Source organism: Prionailurus bengalensis, chromosome B3 (assembly GCF_016509475.1).
Source record: "Prionailurus bengalensis isolate Pbe53 chromosome B3, Fcat_Pben_1.1_paternal_pri, whole genome shotgun sequence".
Taxonomy (NCBI): Eukaryota; Metazoa; Chordata; class Mammalia; order Carnivora; family Felidae; genus Prionailurus; species Prionailurus bengalensis.
In genome coordinates, this window is record NC_057355.1 from 7765567 (window position 1) to 7784960 (window position 19394).

Genomic DNA, 19394 nt, shown 5'->3' on the forward strand with positions numbered 1-19394 from the left:
CTGATGGTAGGAATGGCGGTTGGTAGATCATTAAGTAATGATGGGCTTTGAGCATCAAGATTACATTGTATGGGGCGCCTGGGTGGCTCAGTCGGTTAAGTGGCTGACTTCGGCTTCGGTCATGATCTCACGGTCTATGAGTTCAAGCCCCACGTTGGGCTCTGTGCTGACAGCCCAGAGCCTGGAGCCTGCTTTGGATTCTGTGTCTCCCTCTCTCTCTGCCACTCCCCCATTCATGCTCTGTCTCTCTTGCTCTCAAAAATAAACATAGAAAAAATTTTTAAAAAGATTAAATTGTACATGTGTGTAAATCAGGGCATACCTAAATAAAATTAGTGAGTGAATTTGAAGGAAATGCTGCCTACAGACCCAAGGTAAATGTCAAATATGCTCTCTTACTCTTCATACGGCTTTTTGAAGTTTTCTTAAAATGATAGATGGTGGCAGGTGTATGCGTACTGACCTTGGCAGGAGATGATCTTGGATTTGAATTCCAGCTTCACCATCTATAGCTGAAGGAGTATGGACAGGTTAATAAAATAGTTCTGAGTCTCTGTTTCTTTGTCCTTAAGATGGAGACATCATTGCAAGGTTGTAAGGGTTAAGTGACGCAATACCTATAAGTTGGGACAGTTCTTTGCCATAGTAGATACTCATCCAACAGTAGTTTGATTAACAAGAGACTACGGGAAAGCATAGTCCAGGGCATGGGATATAGAGGATTCTCCATAAATAACATCTGGTTCGTGTGTGTGCGTGTGTGTGTGCATACATAACGTACATAATATCTATGGGTCACTAAGTCCACCTAGCAGAAACTTGAAAAAGACACGTGCCATATCTGAAATTGAAAACATTCCACGTATAGACCCTCTGTGAACCCAGGTCAAGATGGGAATGATACCTGGGCTTATTCGAAGTAACCATTTTAAAAGTAAGTGCCACTTGCTAGCTTCAGGATTCCACTGTGGTGACTTGGAAGAGCATCTTGTTTGGGACTCGTGAGTTCCTCCCCGCTCTGAAAGGTGTTTTCCGGGCATGGGCTGCAACAACACATACCTTCAAATTCATGCCAACAGTAAGGAAGGACAGTGAACAAAGACCCTGATATTAACGCTTCTTTTAGTTCTCCTTGGAAGTTCTCTTGTTTACATTTATAATGTTTAACTGCAATTGAGAAAAGAATTCTGCATTAAATTGACATCACGGAGACTTCCTGCCTTCAACAAAGATAACACATTAAACTTCCCCAGTAGATAGGTTTCCGAATCTTTGAGTATAAAGTACATCACGTTTGGGTCTGTGAGCATGAGGAGAACAATACCACGTGTGTGCCTAACAAAAGTTCTTTACTTTCTTAACACTTCCCTAGAATCTTCTTCACCAGGCCCAGAGATGCTTCATCATCATTAATTCTGAACCATTTTCGATTAGCAGAGGCTTCTGACACTTCCAGTTTCTGTGCCCCAACTTCTCCTCCAGTTGGTTAATGACCTTAAAATACCCACATCTGTACTACTGTGCCTTTAAAGGGCCTGCTATTTAAAGGCACCTTGGGAGGAATCCCCTGATTCACACATTTGCATATTAGGCCAATGTTCTGAGTGTGTTTGGGAAGTCGGCAGTTCCAGATCACATTGACAACCACCTCTTGGCCAGGATTGACATTATCCAGCCAAGGCCTCCTATATACTGATCTTTAACGTCCATCATTTTGCTTTGCCTAACTGCCGAGGCTAGCGACAGGATCGGCTGATTAACACTGGTGTTCGCCAACCCCACAAACACACGCATATTCTGACACGGACACTTGAAAAGAGGATGAATTTAAAATTCCATTATGAAACACTGTGGGGTTTTTAATAGAATGCTAACAAACAATATTGTTAGGCAATTAAAAAATAATAAAGCAACCTGCTTAAATAGCTGTAACCTCACAGGCTTGTAATTACACTGGCTGCCCTGGGAACGGACACTCAAGAGAACGAGGGGAAGTAAGCTGTTAACCGAGAGGATTTAAAATAGTCTAGGCTTACTACTGAGGGAGTGTGAGCGTAACATCCTTGCATGTACTCGCTTAGCAGGAGTCAGACTTGGCTTTTTTCTCTTCAGTCCCATCAGCATATCCACTACAGCCTTAGCTCCAGGGCTATTTCTGTGTGTCTTCTGTCAAGCGCAGGAAAAACAAAAACAAAAACAAAAACCAAACAAAAGCAATTTCTGCCTACCTTGCCAGGTCTGAAAAAAAAAACAAAAAACCTCTGATCCCTCTGTTGCCCTTGGTGCCGCTGGCATTTCATTTCCTCATCGTGCCACAGCGTAGCACGAGGTTACAGTTGACCTTATGTGAGACCGTGAAGCCCCAAAGAAATAACGTGACCGCTTCCTGATCGCACGCAATTGTATTCACAGCAATGCTGGGGGTAAGAACCTGGATTGGAATTCAGGACCCTAGTGGCACCCATCTGTTGTTCTTACCTTCCATGACAAATCTGCTTCCCTGTTAGGACGGTTTGACTTTTTACAAGATCTTGATTTCCATTTTAATAATCCTAAGCCTTCCCTCGACTCTGCAAAGGAATTAAATTTAAATACGTAGCTTACATTTTATCTTGACATTTTCTTTAGAAGGCAGGAAAGAAAAAGGAAAACGGGGGCCAGATATTTAGTCTTCCCATCACGAGAGCAAGAGCCTCGCTTTCGCTGGAGCCCTTTGTTCGGATTCTCTCGGGAGAAGTGTAGGGCCAGAGGCTGCTTTGCAGGCCTCCAGGCTCTCTGGTTACCCCTGGAGACACCAGGAAAACTCTGCATCCAGTATTCCAAATCTCTGTGGGAAAGGTACTAGTGTCAGCATTAAGTGATATGGCTTAAAGATAGTCTTGTCAGTCTAATTGATCTTGAGTCATTGCCTTTCCTGTCAGAGCTGTCTGTCTCCTTACCCATAATCCTCATCACTTTGATAGCCTGTCAGGAATATGGGACTTGGCCCAGCCTTGCCTTCATCCAATAACATTATGAAATTGATACTGACACTTCCATTGGCACTAATTTCTCTAAGCGATTGGAGCCAGAGGACAAGTGGTTTAGCTTCATGGCAGTTAAGCTTTCCAAGTAGATCAAGATGGCCTGAGATTGATTGACCTGTACCCTGAGGAAAGGGGGTTGGGGGAGAAGGGAGGAGAGGGAGAAGAGGGAAGGGGAAATCATTGGCTGCATCATCATCATCAAGTGGTATTTATTGACCGCCCAAGAAGGACACTGTCTTATATGGATATTTAGAAGATACATGCCAGCCCCTCCAAAGATTGCTTCATGGGGAATTTAGAAAATTATGGAAGCATGTTGGCTACACTGCCTACTTCTGGTATTGCCCCTTTGTGTCTAGAGTCCAAAACAGCAGTTGATTCTACCCATGACTCTCTTTTCTCCACCCTCCACTTCCATACCCAGGAGGCCTAAGTTATTTTCTATTAGGGTGCCTGTCATTTTTCATCCAAAGCAATCCTGGGGCAACAGGTATAAAGAAGTACTCTAGGAAAGTGATGTTTGGTCACCCTCCTTTTAATAATTTCAAAAGAAGCATATGTAAACTGAACGAAGAGATACTTGGACAAGTTTTACTTCCTTACCTGAATCTCCTTTAGGTTAATGGATTTATGAGGAAGCCAGGTTTTGAAGAGGGGGTTCCATGAAAATGAGAAGTTCTTATGAATTGGTAGGTTTAATAACGTTACCTGCTCTGGAAATCAGTATGAGAATAATACCTTAAAAGCGATTGCAGGAAGTCACAAAGTTGGAGAAGAATACGCATTTTTAGATTAACTGGTTAAGTCTTAGGATTTTTTCCTTTGTGCCAGTCTGGCTCATATGTCCATCTTTAGAAAAATAAACAACTCCCTCACTACTACTAGAATCTCCCTTATCTCCATCCACCTTACTACCTCTTTGTGGGGTATTTGGTTTGGGGGTTTAATATCCTCAGTGTATTATACTTAAGTATATTATATATATAACCCATGGAGTAATTTCGTGAGATGGAGAAGGGGTGAAACTGTAAAGAAATGCAGACCGTTAAGTCTTCTTACACACCTGTCGGATGAGCAATAAACTGGTGTTACTGTGTGTGTGAGTTCACGTGTATTCTTGCTTAGGAGTGGATCTGTGTGAGCACGCGTGGCATTTGCAGCACGTTTGTGACGGTCTGTTGGGGAGCGTGCCTGTGACATCATTGCCTTGCTGCCTGTGACTCAAGGGGCTTCTTAGAGACTTGCTAAGTGCTGGCCTGGCCAGGGGAGCCTCTGCCCCAGGATGGGGGCAGGTGTGCAAACAGGAACGGGTACTACAGTATATAAAGCGTGCCGTACAAGGGAAGAGATCACAGAGCTGATACGATATTATTTGGATTGATTCTGGTATTGTATTTATGCTTTCACGTGCTGGAAATCAGTCGACCCTCCGCCCCCTTCTCCGTTCCTGCTGTAGCACTGTTCGGATGAAATGCTTGTGTCACCTTTACAGCTTGTCTGTGAAAGGGGTGAGTGAGCCAAGGGATTAATAGGGGTTGCCGAGGCTCTTGCCCAACTGCTGCCCAGGTGTGTGGGGAGCAGAGGCAATGGCCAAGGTTCAAGGTACCTTAGAGGTGACAGCCACCATGTAAGCAGAGATAATGTGTGTGTTTGCTGGGATGAAAGGTGATGGACCTCCAGGCTAGAGTGTTTGCTGGGTGGGGTTCCTTCTGAGGCTGACTTCCTCTCTGTCTCCTGCCCTGGCTCAGTGTCTCTCCCTTGTGCTGTCATACTGCTCTGGGCACACCTGTAACGTAATCCTCGCCACATCCTCTCTTGGTTTATCGTATGTCCCACCTGTAGACCTGCGGGCCTCTTCACGACCGGGGATGTGTCTTCTCTCCCTCCCTGGTCTCTAGCTCACAGCCCAGCATGCGAGACAGTATTGGATGAGCGTGTGGGTGAGAAGGCCGATTTGAAAGGTGTGGCACGAACCAGGAACTAAAATATGAGGGTCACTTTTTGAGGGTTTTGGAGTGGGCTTAGTGCTGCAGTTCCTGGGAAGTTGCCCTCAGAAGGTTAAATGCCTGTAGAGTGCATTCCTCGTTCACCCCAGCTAGTTTTCTCACCATCCCTTATGCCTGCCACTGCCTGGGGCTAAGGTGGGAGACCTGTGTTGGGGGTTGAATTGTGTCCTGCAGAAAGATACGCTGATGTCTTGACACTGATACTTGTGCAGTGACCTTATTTGCAAATAGTCTTTGCAGGTGTGATCATGATGTACATTTATTTTTTTAATTTTTTATTTTTTTGGGGGGAACAAAATGGCAGAATTTATTGGTGTTTACTCTACACACCTTCCAAAATACAAGGTTAGGTATACACAGGCAGGCATTGCAGCACTGTTTAAGAAGCAAAAATATTCTGAATATTCATCAAGGGGAAAGTGGGTAAATTACATTTATAGGTCATGATGTACATTTAGATGTGATACTGGAGTAGAGTGGCCCTTAATCCAAGTTGACTAATGGCCTCAATAAAAATGGAAGAGACAGACACACACACACACATACACACGCACACGCACACACACACACACACACACGCACACATCAAGGCCACGTGACCAGGGAGAGTGACGGATCCATACACCAAGGAATGCTCAGGGGCTGCTGACCCCCAACAGAAGCTCAGAACAGGCAAGGAAGCATTCTGCTTGGAATCTCAGAGGGAGCATGGCCATGCTGACACTTGGATCTCAGACTTCCTCACCTCCAGAACTGTCAGAGATTACATTTCCATTGTTTCAAGCCACTGGAGCTTGTGGTATTTTGGTACAGCAGTGAAAGGAACCTAATATGCTTTGGGAGGCAGTGCCTACTGATATCTGGGACAGCTCTCAGACAATGCATTATTTGAAGTTAGAGAGAGAGAGAGAGAGAGAGGAAGGAGCAGAGAGAGAGGGAGGGAGAGAATCCCAAGCAGGCTCTGCACTGTTAGCACAGAGCCCGATGTGGGTTCAGACTCACGAGCAGTGAGATCTTGACCTGAGCCTAAATCACGAGTCAGATGCTCAACCAACTGAGCCACCCAAGCACCATCGCAATGTATGTTTTCTTTTTTTTTTAAATTTTTTTAAATGTTTATTTATTTTTGAGACAGAGAGAGACAGAGCATGAATGGGGGAGGGTCAGGAGAGGGAGACACAGAATCTGAAACAGGCTCCAGGCTCTGAGCTGTCAGCACAGAGCCCGACGCGGGGCTCGAACTCCCGGACCGCGAGATCGTGACCTGAGCCGAAGTCGGCCGCTTAACCGACTGAGCCACCCAGGCGCCCCCGCAATGTATGTTTTCTAATTGCCTGCTGTATCAAAGGCATTTTACTAGGGTCTCAGAAGAATTCAAAGATCTACAGGATAGGATTCTTGACCATTAGGGTTTTATGATGTAGAGACTTCAGGAGCTAAGGAGCTTGAATTTGGGATGAATGAGGAGATCAGTGTTGACCCCAGGACAGTCTGACCAGACAAGTTCAAATGTAGGGGTCAAATATAGATAGAATTTTCTCATAGTTTTTCAAGGACATGGTGTTTCTCATGAACATTATAACACAAGCTAATGGCATAACTAATTTCCAAAGGGAAATGTCATAGGACCACTCTGTGACTTATCTATGTTGGTACCCTTGCCATGGATGCCAGGTGGAGGGTTGCTGTTACAGGGCTCTGAGACCTGGACATACAGTCCTTTTGGAGACAACACTTGCCTTGACAGAGAGCTGGGCCTGGGTGATGTTCAACCAAGGTGGGCAGGGGCCAACCCCCAGTCGAGTGAGCAGTGGGTGAGAGACCACAGAAAGGCCAGGAAGCCTACCCACAACAGCCCATCACCTCTACAAGGACAGGGCCTATTGTGAGACAGTGCAGGGTGTGGGACCCTCAGCAGATGATGTTGAGGACCTGCTGAACCCTGTGGATACCACCAGAGAACCCTGGTTTCTCACCTTGAGACTGCAGAGAAAACTGGGCATGTCTTGACAGGCCCTGTTGTCCCTTCCAAGGACGATCACAAGAATCTGCCTTCTGTGGGACAGTTTTTGCTGGACGTTGATGGGGCTGACTTTGGCCTTGCACTTCCTTTCCTGAGGCACACTTTCCCTTTGTCTGGGTTTATCATGTGTGGTAGCCCTGTGGTTTAGAAGTCACTCCTTATCACTTTGAAATCATAGGTAAGGGATTCACAGCCAAACTCCTGAAATCCCCAAACAACTTCCACAGAGATCCATTTGGTGGGGAGTCCTCACAGCTCCCAGAAATGCCATTTTGGGTCTTACTCCCAGATGGAGAACCACCCTTTACTTTTCTAGAGGAAGTAAGTTTGATGTGAACTCAAAAGAGCACTGGACTAGGAGTCAGAAGAGCTGGAGTCAGAGTTCTCCCCTGACTCTGTGGTTGGTCAGTTTAACAGCTCTGTGTCTCCATTTCTTCATCTGTGAAATAGGGGGTGTTGAGTATCTCAGGGAGTTGCTGTGGTGATTAAGTGAGTTCATGGAGAGGAAATCGCCTTGTGAGTGATAATGAGTCATACAGAAATGAGGGGCTTCCATTGATATTAGATTATGGGTTTTAATGCACAAAATCATGGGACTCTCCTGTCTTTTTTTTGTTGTTGAGGTACAGTTGACACATAACACTGTATTAATTTCTGGTGTGGAGCGTAATGATTGGATATTTGTATACACTGTGAAATGATCACCACAGTAAGCCTAGTTAACATCTGTCATGGGTCCCCCATTCTAAAAGGTTCTGTGATCTCATTCCTCTCCCTATTTGAGGCATCTAGGAGGCCTTGTATCTTCCCAGTGAACATTTTCAACTTTTATTTATTTTTGGGACAGAGAGAGAGAGAGAGCATGAATGGGGGAGGGGCAGAGAGAGAGGGAGACACAGAATCGGAAGCAGGCTCCAGGCTCTGAGCCATCAGCCCAGACCCTGACGCGGGGCTCGAACTCACAGACCGCGAGATCGTGACCTGGCTGAAGTCGGACGCTTAACCGACTGCGCCACCCAGGCGCCCCCCCCCCCCCCCCAGTGAACATTTTCTAATAAGGAGAGAAATATCTTTTTAGTCTGTCATAAGGTAATGGGCTCTTTGTCAAGCCCAGGGGGAGCTGGGTACGAACACAGGATTCCCAAGGCTTGGGGTTGAGTTTACAAGCTCAGAATGGCCTGGAAGAATCGTTAGACTTCCATCCATAAATTTGACCTCATTTCAGTGTCTGAGATTTAGGGGTCTTGTTGTTCTGAAGTGTTTTCATTGTGAACCTCACCAATTTGAGGCCATGTCAATTACGCACCGTGAGGATATAGGGGAGTGATGAACAGTTTGGGCTCTGGAGTCTTACTGGTCCATTTAGAATCACGATGCTGTCACTCACTAGCTGTGTGTCTTGGGCAGACCCCTTGAGTGCTCGGACTCTGCAGGACCCACCTTATGCAGCCACTGTGAGCACTGAATGAGATCATATGACACGAAGCCCAGGACAGTGCCTGGTGGTCAGTCAGTGCTCAAAAAGGATTAGCTATTCTGGAGAAAGAAGCCCAGTGTTCCGCAGGTGACAAGATGCTGTGGCATTTCTCCACATGTACTCAGAAGCATTATGAGGAGAGTTTCCTTCAGGCATACCCTGGGTGAGCTGTTGCCTGCAAAGGAGTGTGTGAGGCCCGTGCAGCTGTTGAGAGGCCCTCCGGGAAGCCCCCCATCAGCCAGCACCTGCAGGGCCTCTGTCTCTCCTGACCTTTCATCCACAGGGCAACCCTTGGGGTTTTAGGTACTGCATTTCCCACTCGTGAACTAGGTAAACTCAGAGGCATATGGGCTTTAGCTCATACAAATTTGGCCCGTCACTCTCTTGGTCATGGTGTTGAACTAAGATGTTGCAGATTACGCAAAATAGTTCCCTTAGTGGAAAAAGTGATGTGAGTGTGGGAAGGGTGTGGAGACATCAGTGATCCCACATGCCAGCACCTGGTACAACATGCTCACAACGTACGATGTCTCCTTCCATTCGCCAAAAGTCCCCACGAGGCTGGGGGAAGAGCTCCGCATAATTCTTTGGGGGGAGGTGAGTGCCCCTATTTTGGGGTACACTGGCTAGTCCAAGTACAGTGGCTAAAGATGAATTGAGGAATGCTGAGACTTGAGATGTAAGCTTTTTGTGGGGCCTTGGACCGAAGCACCAGCATTTTGTATTCCAGTTGTCTTACATATGCAACTGGGAGGTAATTATTCGCTTCCTGTTTATGCCTGGAATGTTCTGAAATGCTGTCTGTATAGTCTTTGGAGAAAGCTGATGATGTTTGCCTTCCCTCTAGGATGCATATTTCCTTGTTCTCGGGTCCCTTGCTGCCTGCCATTCTTCTGCCTGGATCTCCTACACAGGAGTTGTTCCTTCTAACCACAACATGGTGCACAGGTTCTGGGTCTAAAGTCCTCTGGAAATGTCATAAGCTCCACTCCTAAATGAAGCCAGATTTCTTACAGATGGCTTCTCGATGGAATAAAGATTGGGAATGGGAGGGAGATTGTGCTTGATCCGTTATCACTTGTCCCAGTGTCAGAAAAACAATCCTAGAGGGTCAGGCAGCATGGTGCCACAAAATGAGCCCAAACTGTGAAGTCAGATAGATGTGCGTTTGTCTACCATTTATTAACTCTATGACCTTGGACAAGGTCAAGCTCCTTGAGCTTCAGGTTCCTCAGTGGCATCCCTTGGATGACAGGATCTACCCCCAGGGTTGTGGTGATTAACTGAGGTGAGGGTAGCCACTGTTCTTAGTTTCAGTCCTGCCTTCTCTTTCCTTAAATGTGTGCCCTTGGGCTGTTTGATCAGAGGCATCATTTTCAATCACCGATGAGAACCCCCAAGCTAGGGAAGCTAGGAGGCATGAACAGTACCTTTGGTTCCTGTAAGAGGCTGGGAGGGAATTCAAACCAGAGAATGGAGCTTATATTTTGGGAAATGATTCAGGAAGGGGCACCAAGAAGTGAGGAGGGCATGGCTTCTTGGGCAGCCTAGAGGGCCTGTGAGTCCCTGAGGTCATGGGGGCTACGTCTGTCTGGAAGCTGGAGGAGACAGAGAGGGGAGGGAACACAGGAGCTGGCCCAGGAACAGACATTTGGTGACTTGTCTCCAGGTACGCTCTTGGGCGCAGCCCATGTTCACTTGGCCTCTGTCCCACATCTGCCAATAAAAATTAAAGAAATTGATTTTCTTTTGTTTGCCTCTGAGGACTAGGCTCTTTTTTATGAGACAGTAAATGGAATCCCTCTCTGAGCGTGGCTGGGTTTTTAATTGTGTTTGTTGTGCTCTCACTTTATTCCATTTTATGAGTTCCTGCTCCCAGATTTGTTGATGCGAAGCTCTCACTCACCAGGGACACATCAATATTTGATTTTTATCAGTAGGAAAAGGTTGAGGTTTTTAAAAAATCATTTTCTTAATTCAAAGGTTGGCTTGTTTGCTTCATTCTGACACATTGAAAACATGAGACCCATTCAGGGTTGTTTTCTTTTACTTCCCAAGTCAGATATGTGGTGGAGGAGTCTCTTCCAACAGTGGAGGTCATGGTCTGGCTCCATGTGGAACCAGATTAGATTAGATTAGATTAGAGCTCAATTTTGGGACAGAGAGCTGGGAGGAGACATTTTAAAAGGAATTACATCATTGAGGATGAAAGGAGCATCCTTTGCATGGGATACTTTTGTAAAGATTTGTTGAAGATGTTGTGAAGGAAAACATTCAAGTAACATTGTTAAATGTGGGGATGGTTTCATTTCTGTATTAGTCAGCATGAACTAGGTTATGCTGTGGTAACAAACAGCACCCCCGTCAATCTCAATGGTTTTGTGCGACAAAGCCGTATTTCTTACTTACGCCACACATGCGCCTGGTGTTGGCTGGAGCCTTCTGCTCTGTGTCTGCCTCACCCAGGGGCAGGAGTGGCCCGAGGCTCTGCCTCATGCTTCCACACTTGCCAAGGCAGGAAAAAGAGAAGGTGGCAGGTCACACACTGGATCTTAAAGCCTCCATGGGGAAGTGATGCATGTCACTTCTGCTCACTTTTCATTAGCCAGAGAAAGCGATGGGGCATCACCTAACTTGAAGGGGTACAGAAAACTGCCCTCCTGCCAGCACCTAGAAATACTTGGTGAACAGCACTCATAACAATCACTGTTGTAAGAGGGTTTTCTGAATTGGTGAGATTGCCTCCACCTTGGAAGTAAGTACAAAGATAAATGAAGGAATGTAGAAATGGATCCTGGGCCTAGGATTTTATAGTTGAGCCATAAATTTGGCCTTGACTGCCCAAAGTTATTTTATATGAGTTTGTACTGCCTTGAAGATATTTGGTGATCTATTTTTCGATTCCTTGGTTCAGATGTCCCAGCTTCTTTATATGGCCTCATGTATTTATACCAAGGTCTGCTTGCAAAAAATATTTCATGTCAGCAGTACTATTGAGAACATGGGTAGTTGGGTGGGAAGAGGAAGAACTTTGGAGATGAACAAGCATAGATTCAGATACAGGCTCCATCATTTCCTACACAGGCAATTTTTGGAAACTGAATTATTAAGCTTACTTGGGGATCCGTGTTCTAGTTGGTCAGATGGGAGTAACAGTATATTTTGAGGGTCAGATGAAAAGAGAATAATTGTCACAATTACATCCTTGGGACTCTGAGTCATTCCTTTGGAAATTGGAGGAGAACCACTTCTGCATATTGGCTGAGCAAATGCCATTGTGTTGAATTGGTGGCTGGATTTTCTTGGGGACAGTCTTCTGAGAATTGTTAATGCTTTGAAAGTTAGGGAGTTGGTGGAACAGAAAGATTTTAGTGACAAAGGCAGGACATTGGTGAAGTGATTCCAAAGAAGTCTTCCCCCTGATGAAAGGGGAAGTGAGTGTTTGTGTGTTAACACATTACCAGGGACACTGTTGCTTTTCCCTGGCTCATTTTGTGCAACGTCCCCCCATATCCTTTATCACTAAGGACCCTGACTCCTCAGAGCTTCTGCAGGATGCCTTTTCCCTGCAGACCTCATGGCAACTTGGCACCCCCCAGTTCCTCCACGATGGGGCCTCCACTCACCTGGGTCAGAGTTCACTCTACCACAGTGAAATTCCGTCTCATGTTTTCATCAGAGACCTTTGTTTTCTAGGGGGACCCAACCCCACATTGGAATCAACCACTTAATGAAAATCTGAACTACTCCATTTTGGCCCCCTTATTTTTTCCCATTGAAGGAGCGGAAAGTGAAAGAGAAAGACTCTGTAAGGACAGCTCGGACCATCCTGCTGGGCACGACACCTGCCTGGGCCATCGAGCTTTCTCTAATTATCCAGTGGTTCTCTTATGGCATGGTTGGAAGCACAAAACCCACTATAGATCTAAAAGAAAAAGAAAGGAGGCACTAGTTTGGGGAAAAAATTATGTGATGGGAATGTCTGAGCAGACCTGTATTCCCTCCTGGCTCTCTCTCAAAAGCTGGAACTTAACAGCCTGCAAGCCTGTCTCTCTTCCTTTTTGTTAGTGCGGCATAACAAAATAATTGTGTACTACATTAGGATTAGTGCAGCAGAGAGGCCTGTCACAGGTACTAGACAGGTGTGTGTGTGGTGTGTGTGTGTGTGTGTGTGTGTGTGTGTGTGTGTGTGTGTTGGGAGACTTTGGAAGACAGCAAGCTTGACTCCTCCTCCTGACCTGCCGTAGTCTTTGGTGGCTTCAGGAAAACAGGGGGCTCCCTGGACAGATGAGATTCCCCCCCATTACTCGCTCTCCTTTATGTCTGCATACATTGTTCTCTGTGGTTATTAAGGGGAGAAGAAATGCTTTTTCCGCCCAGGGGCCCCAGGTCTGTGGGTTTTCCCCTGAGGCAAGTGATGTGAGAAGTGGCCAGAGCTGGTGAGAGAAATCAGTTCCTAGAATGAATGCAGGTGCCCCGTCAGTGGATCTCAACCTGGGGCAGTTCTGTCATCCTGCGGGGTGTCAGGAAATATATTGTGTGTTGGGTGGGGAGACTGGCTTTCTTAACGTTTATTTTTTTAAACACTTTTTTTAATGTTTTCATTTATTTTTGAGAGAGACAGTGTGTGAACAGAGAAAGGACAGAGAGAGAGAGAGAGAGAGAGAGAGAGAGAGAGAGAGAGAGACAGAATCTGAAAGAGGCTCCAGGCTCTGAACTGTCAGCATAGAGCCCACTGCGGGGCTTGAACTCAGGAACTGCGAGATCATGACCTGAGCCAAAGTTGGGTGCTCAACCGACAGCCACCCAGGTGCCCCTAATTTTCCATTAGAGCAGTTTTAGGTTCATGGCAAGATTGGATGGGAGGTACAGAGAGTTCCTGTGTCCCTCCCCTCCCCTTCCCCACCATGCATAGCCTCCCTCACTCCCAGTGCCCGGGTACATTTGTTACCACTGATGAATCTGATACTGGCTTTTAATGCCCAGGTCCACAGAGGCCACATGTCCGGCCGTATCCAGGGCAGCCCTGTCCCAAAGAAAGGATTTGCCTCACTCAGCACCGGCTGCAGCCGTGCTGGGCACTGTGCTGGACGCTGGTGCAGGTGGGCAGGAGCAAGCTACAGGGGTGTCCTCTTATGTTCTTTGAAGTGATGGGTCTCTGCACTCTTTATTGGCTTTTATTTTAAGGACTGTGGTTTATGGAGGAGCAGAGGTGAGTAAGAGGGCCTCAGGGACCAGACAGCGGTCTGACGGCACAGTGCTCTTTTTGATGTGGATGTAGCGGCATACAAGCGTTCAGCAGCTCTGGGACCCGGAGCTCGTGATGAATTACCCGTAATCTATCTTCGTGAGTCTAATGAGGTGATTCACTCTTGTCCCCATTCTCAAGGATCAAGAGGAACCTCTTTAAAAAGGGTCTCGGGGACCTGCAATTGAAGGCAAATGGTCACGAGGAGGATAATGTACCAGAATTGACCAAGCGTCCCTTTGAACAAACCATTTCGCCCACAGTCTGCGCTTTCGGGGAGGCAGCGCCGCGTAATGGTCATGCGCACAGGCTCTGGGCAGACTGGTGGTTTGCATCCCAGCATCACCTTGGGCAGGGCACGGCTCTATGCCTCAGTGCTTCCGTCTGTAAAATGGGGAAAATGGTGGTACCGACTTCACAGAAGCATTATAAAGTTAAAGGAGTTGCATTTACAGAGCCTGATGCGTAGAATGCACACAGTAATAAAAATTATTATGACAATTGCGGTATCCCTAATTTACTCCTCAACCCGCTGTAATTGAATGTTTTCTTCCTGTCACTCCTCTGTGGGAACTGCTGTCATTAAGGCCACCTTCGTGTTGTCATGTACAGTGGCCTGTATTCGTTCTTCACCCTACTTGGCCTTAGTATGTGATGCTCTTGAACTTGTAGGAATTCTCCTCCTTTAACTTCTAAGACAGTGTCCTTTACTGATTCTCTTCTGCTTTTCTGGCTGTTTCTTCTCATGTTCCTTTCCCTGCTCCCCTTCCTCTGCCTGCATTTTAAGTATTAGGGCTTCGACGTTTGCTTTATTCTTAGATTTCTGTGAAGTCTTCCTGGGTGACCCCATCCCTTCCCGTGGCTTAGGAGCCTGTAGCAGGACCCTTGTCCTCCCCGTGGCGCTTACCTATCCCTTTGAGATCCTAGAATAACGTTGAGAAAGCAGAGACTGTTTTAGATTACAGGCTTTGGAACGTTTTGTTGACCACTCGCTGTCCATTGACTCCGTGAGACACAGATTCAAAGAAACAGTAAAAGGCTCACGTCCCAACGTTCTGTCTTCTCCAGACTCCTCCTGATGTGGTGTCCTGCCTCCGTGTCACATAACAACCCACATCCCATGATGCTGAGAACAGAAGGGGGTGAGGTGGGGGGTGGGGGGGCTTCTGTTTTTTGGTCTTTTTGGAACTGTATCTTCTATTCCTTCTTTTCCCATTTGTACCTTTGTCTTGCCAAAGTGTCCCCTCCTGCTGCTTCCCAGGATAGGGGGAGGCGAATGTCTACACACCTGCAAATACCTTTCTTTTGCTTTCTACAATGAGTGAATAAACTTTTAGGGGTAGAGTTTTGGCTGAAAACTTGTCCGTCAAAATTTTGAAGGAATTGCACAGGGAAGCCACAGTGGGTTGTAATGGAGAATTGCATTGTCTTTCTGATTTCTGTTCCTTTCGAAATGGGACCCTTCCCTCCCTCCTACAAGCTCTTAGCATCTTCTCTCAAGATGCTGGCATTTCATAACTTTGTGCCTTGATGCATGTGTGTGTGTGTGCGTGTGTGTGTGTGTGTGTGTGTGAGGGGGGTGCGTGTGCTTACACCATATGCACACAGGCGTGTATTAATTGTGCTGGAAACTGAGTAGACAGATCATTTGGAGAAATTTTTCCCTAATTTTTTTAAATCCTTTCTTTAATCTTTTTATTCTCTCTCCTTCCCTCTCCCTACCCTACTTTCTTTTAATTAGATATCGAGTCTCTGGATGGAGTCTTTAATTTTATCTTTTCCTTTCTATTTACCTCCTCTTTCTTTTTTGTTTGAGTTTCTGGAAAATTTCCTTGGCTTTCTCTTCCACTGTTCTTTGACTTTTGAATTCTAATGGTCATAATTCTCAGGGACTTTTTCTTAGCCTTAAATTGTTCACGTTTTAAATATCCTCTTGTTTTATGGGTGTGATATCTTCATTGGTCTCTCTGAGGACATTAGTGATTTAGAAAAAAAGTCTTCTGCTCCCTGCATTGCCTCCGTTTCCTGTCGGTCCCTGATTGTCTGTCTTGCACTCTCTCTTTCATGCTGCAGCTTTGCCTAAGTGTCTGGTGATCCTGGGCTATTTTCTCATATTTAGGAATCAAGGATTAGAAAGCACTTACACACACAGATGGGCCTTGTCAACTATTAGCCTTCACTGTGGCATGATCACAAAGTAAGCATGGCTTCATTGGGAGACCGCCACATGTAAACAGCTAGGTGTTTTTTGTTTTGTTTTGTTTTTTGTTTGTTTGTTTTGAGGCATTTGGTTTCTGCAGAGAAGCATCCCCTGAATCTCCTACAGAAGAGACGAGGAGTAGGGTAGATGGCAGGCACGGTCATTCTTGGTTTCTGTCTTCTAGGAGCAAGAAGAAGGGGGCCAGTCCTTCCCCGGAGCCCTTCCAGTTAATTTTCTCCAGGAAGAAACCACTAGACTGGGAGCAAGGTGATGGCCTGGGTACCTTGTTCCAGCCCTGAGCCTTAGCCCAGCCTTCTGGGCGACCCTGTCCCTTCAAGTACTAGGCCACCCCGCAGAGCTGACCTTCTGTAAATATTCCCCCTGCAGTCCCTGTAAGCGAGCTTTCCTATTTTACATTGCATCTTCCAAAACACTGAAATATCTTATTTCTTCTCATCTCCCCTCTTCTTGCTCTTTGTGTACAAATATTTCTTTAATTTTTCTTTCTTTCTTTCTTTCTTTCTTTCTTTCTTTCTTTCTTTCTTTTTTTTTTTTTAAATATTTTAGAGACATTTGGGGTGGGAGGAGTGGTAAAAACCCGTGCTCTGCTTTCACTGATGAATTGGAATCACGATGAAGTTTTTCAAAGTTTACAAGGTGTTTTCAGGCACTGGCCTCTCTGGTTGCAGGGCAAGTGATTATCGCCACTCATTGCTGCTTTTCCACACAGTCTCCAAACACCATCAGGCATTTGTCATGGATTGGAATAAGCCTGTCTGTGCCGACGGAATAGAATTCAGGGTCCCCAGCTTGCATTTACTAGTCTCCCTTTTAGTTCTGCCTCATTGGTGCTTCCCCTCTCTATTTGATGGGAAATATTCTCCCCATAAACTTCAGTAGATGTAATGGATTTCTGCCGTGGACATATTGTTCAAGTCACAAAACCAAATCACAGCAGGTACTTTGTCTTGGGACCACGTGTCTTACAAAGCAGCCATTTCAAACACTAGTTGTATGAAGCCACAGTCACAGCTAATGCACTTTATCCGGGTTCTGTTTGTACGTATGGGAGAACCTCACCACCAGACAGAACCATTGCTCTGCCAAGATGGCGGCAATAATTATCTCTGTAAATAACCCGACTTACTGGGTTTCTTCTTTGGGTTAGAAAATTGTGGAGTCGGGGTTGGTGAAGACACGAATGATGTTCCTTGAAGCCACTGGGGCAGGGTGGATCCTTCAAGAGTGGGATACTGACCCAGTTGCCTGAAGGCTATCAGTGATGCAGACAAATTACTGTCACTTTGAAAGCTGGCTCAGGCTCCCTCTGGGCTCATACTGGGCTTATTTCCCCGTGGACCGAGAGAGGTAGAGGTGATAGAGTCCAGCGAAAGCTACATACGTTCCTGTAGGATTCCACGGGCCACTCTGGAAAGGCTCTCAGCCTCCAAGGTTCTAATAGAGGCTCCAGATCCTGGCTGTGCCAGGGACTCACACAGAAGCTCTTTAAATCTTGATGCCCAGGTCTGTCCCCAGACCAACTGAATCAAAATCTGGAGGTGGGACCCAGCACCAATAGTTTTTAAAGCTCCTGGGGCACCTGGGTGGCTCAGTCAGTAAAGTGTCCGACTTCGGCTCAGGTCATGATCTTGCGGTTCATGAGTTTGAGCCCCGCATCGGGCTCTGTGCTGACAGCTCAGAGCCTGGAGCCTGCTTCAGATTCTGTCTCCCTCTCTCTCTGCCTCTGCCCTTCTCACAGTCTCTTTCTCAAAAATAAATAACAAAACATGAAAAAAAATTAAAAAATAGTTTTTAAAGCTCCTGAAGGGAGGAGGGGCAGGGTGCAAGTTCCTGCTGTGTAAAAAAAAAATTTTTCAGCCCGTTGTTCCTACATAAGCCAAGAACTCATGTAAAATTTGCATTATTTTGAACTAATTTGGATTTGGGGGAATTACAAATAATTCATGCCCTAGTCATTTTGATACACTCTTATTTTGCAGCTGTTTCCATGGTGTGTGATAGGGTGGATGTTTCTCTCAAGAAAGAGAATGCAGAGGTGGTTCTTTGAATGCAGACTCCAGAGCGTTCGGGGAATACTCTTGCAGTGGATTTTACTCTTATGGAAATGTGGTGGCCAAAATCATGAAAGGGTCTGTGGGCAGGGCCAGGCACTGGCCAGACATGACCTCATCAGAGTCCTGTGTCTCTCCTGGTGTGTGCAGGCCCCGTGGCTGTCATCAGCGGCGAGGAGGACTCAGCCAGCCCGCTGCACCACATCAACCATGGCATCACCACACCCTCGTCGTTGGACGCTGGGCCAGACACGGTGGTCATCGGCATGACCCGGATCCCAGTCATTGAGAACCCCCAGTACTTCCGTCAGGGACACAACTGCCACAAGCCAGACACGTGTGAGTACTGGAGTAGAATGTTGTCCCTTCTGGGGAGGGCAGGGGAGGGGCCATGGCAACAGACCACCTAGCTGGGGTTCTGGAACCTTCTGAGGTGACCTGCCACCTGCTAACCTCCCACTCTCTAAGAGACCCTCCCTGTTTGTCTCAAAACTTGAAAAAAATAGCCTCATCAAGGGGTCTCCGTTGGGGCAGAGGGGGCTCAGGATGAGAAGTAGCCCAGAGGCAGGAGCCCCAGCCCCACATGGAGAGGTGCTCCCAGTAAGGCAGGGGGCACAGACCAGGCTGGTCTTCTCTACAGACCTGGCCTCTGCATTTAGGAAGTGTAACCTGACTCTGTCCAGACAACAGCCCCTGATGTTATCAGACCCTCCACCCCAGCCTCCTCCATGAGACGGCAAGGGAATGAAGGGTGGTGGGCACCTTTTGAATGGAAACATCTCTCTAGCTGCCCCTCCAGTGCCCTGAAGTGCGCACTTTCTGAGCATCTGATCCTGGTCCCAGCACTTGGACACCTCACCTCCCTCTGCAGATGTCTCATTCCGATCAGAGGACTCAGGGCACCTGTTTCCTCCTCGTTTCTTACTTGCTGTTGGTTCCAGCCCCTCTCTTTGTGTTCCTGCTGAGTTCTACTAGGGCCTCTCCCAGCTCCCAGGGCCTCTCCCAGCTTCCGGAGCCTCCGTGGCTTGGACCTTCCAGCCAGCAGTTCTTCCCTTCCCTGTGTCCCAGGGTCAGTGTAGGGCTGGCAACCCCAGCGCATAGCCTCCCCTGCTCCTGCCCTCAAGAAATGGTCGGCTAGTTCAGGAGAGACAGCAGAGGCCCCTGGAGATTGCCTGAGAGCTGGAAGGGATGGAAAGACTGGGTTATGGTAAGGCCTCATCTTCCGACAGGAAAACTGAGATACGGGGAGGCTGCGAGTTCCCTTCCCCGTCCCCAGGCTTGTGCCGTAGGTTCTCTTCTTCTGTCCGCGGGGCTCAGGGTTTGGCCACGGAAGAGGCACCTC

The 19394-nt window shown here is 46.8% G+C and overlaps 1 protein-coding gene across 4 annotated transcripts in view; it reads left to right on the forward strand.

The window, feature by feature from the left end:
- NTRK3 (neurotrophic receptor tyrosine kinase 3) overlaps positions 1-19394 on the forward strand; it is a 398764-nt gene that overhangs the window by 213102 nt on the left and 166268 nt on the right. For all 4 annotated transcript variants that reach the window (XM_043554722.1, XM_043554724.1, XM_043554725.1 and 1 more), the window contains one exon: positions 18203-18391. In XM_043554722.1, coding sequence (XP_043410657.1) covers positions 18203-18391 — 189 coding nt within the window. The remainder of the gene's footprint in view (positions 1-18202; positions 18392-19394) is intronic.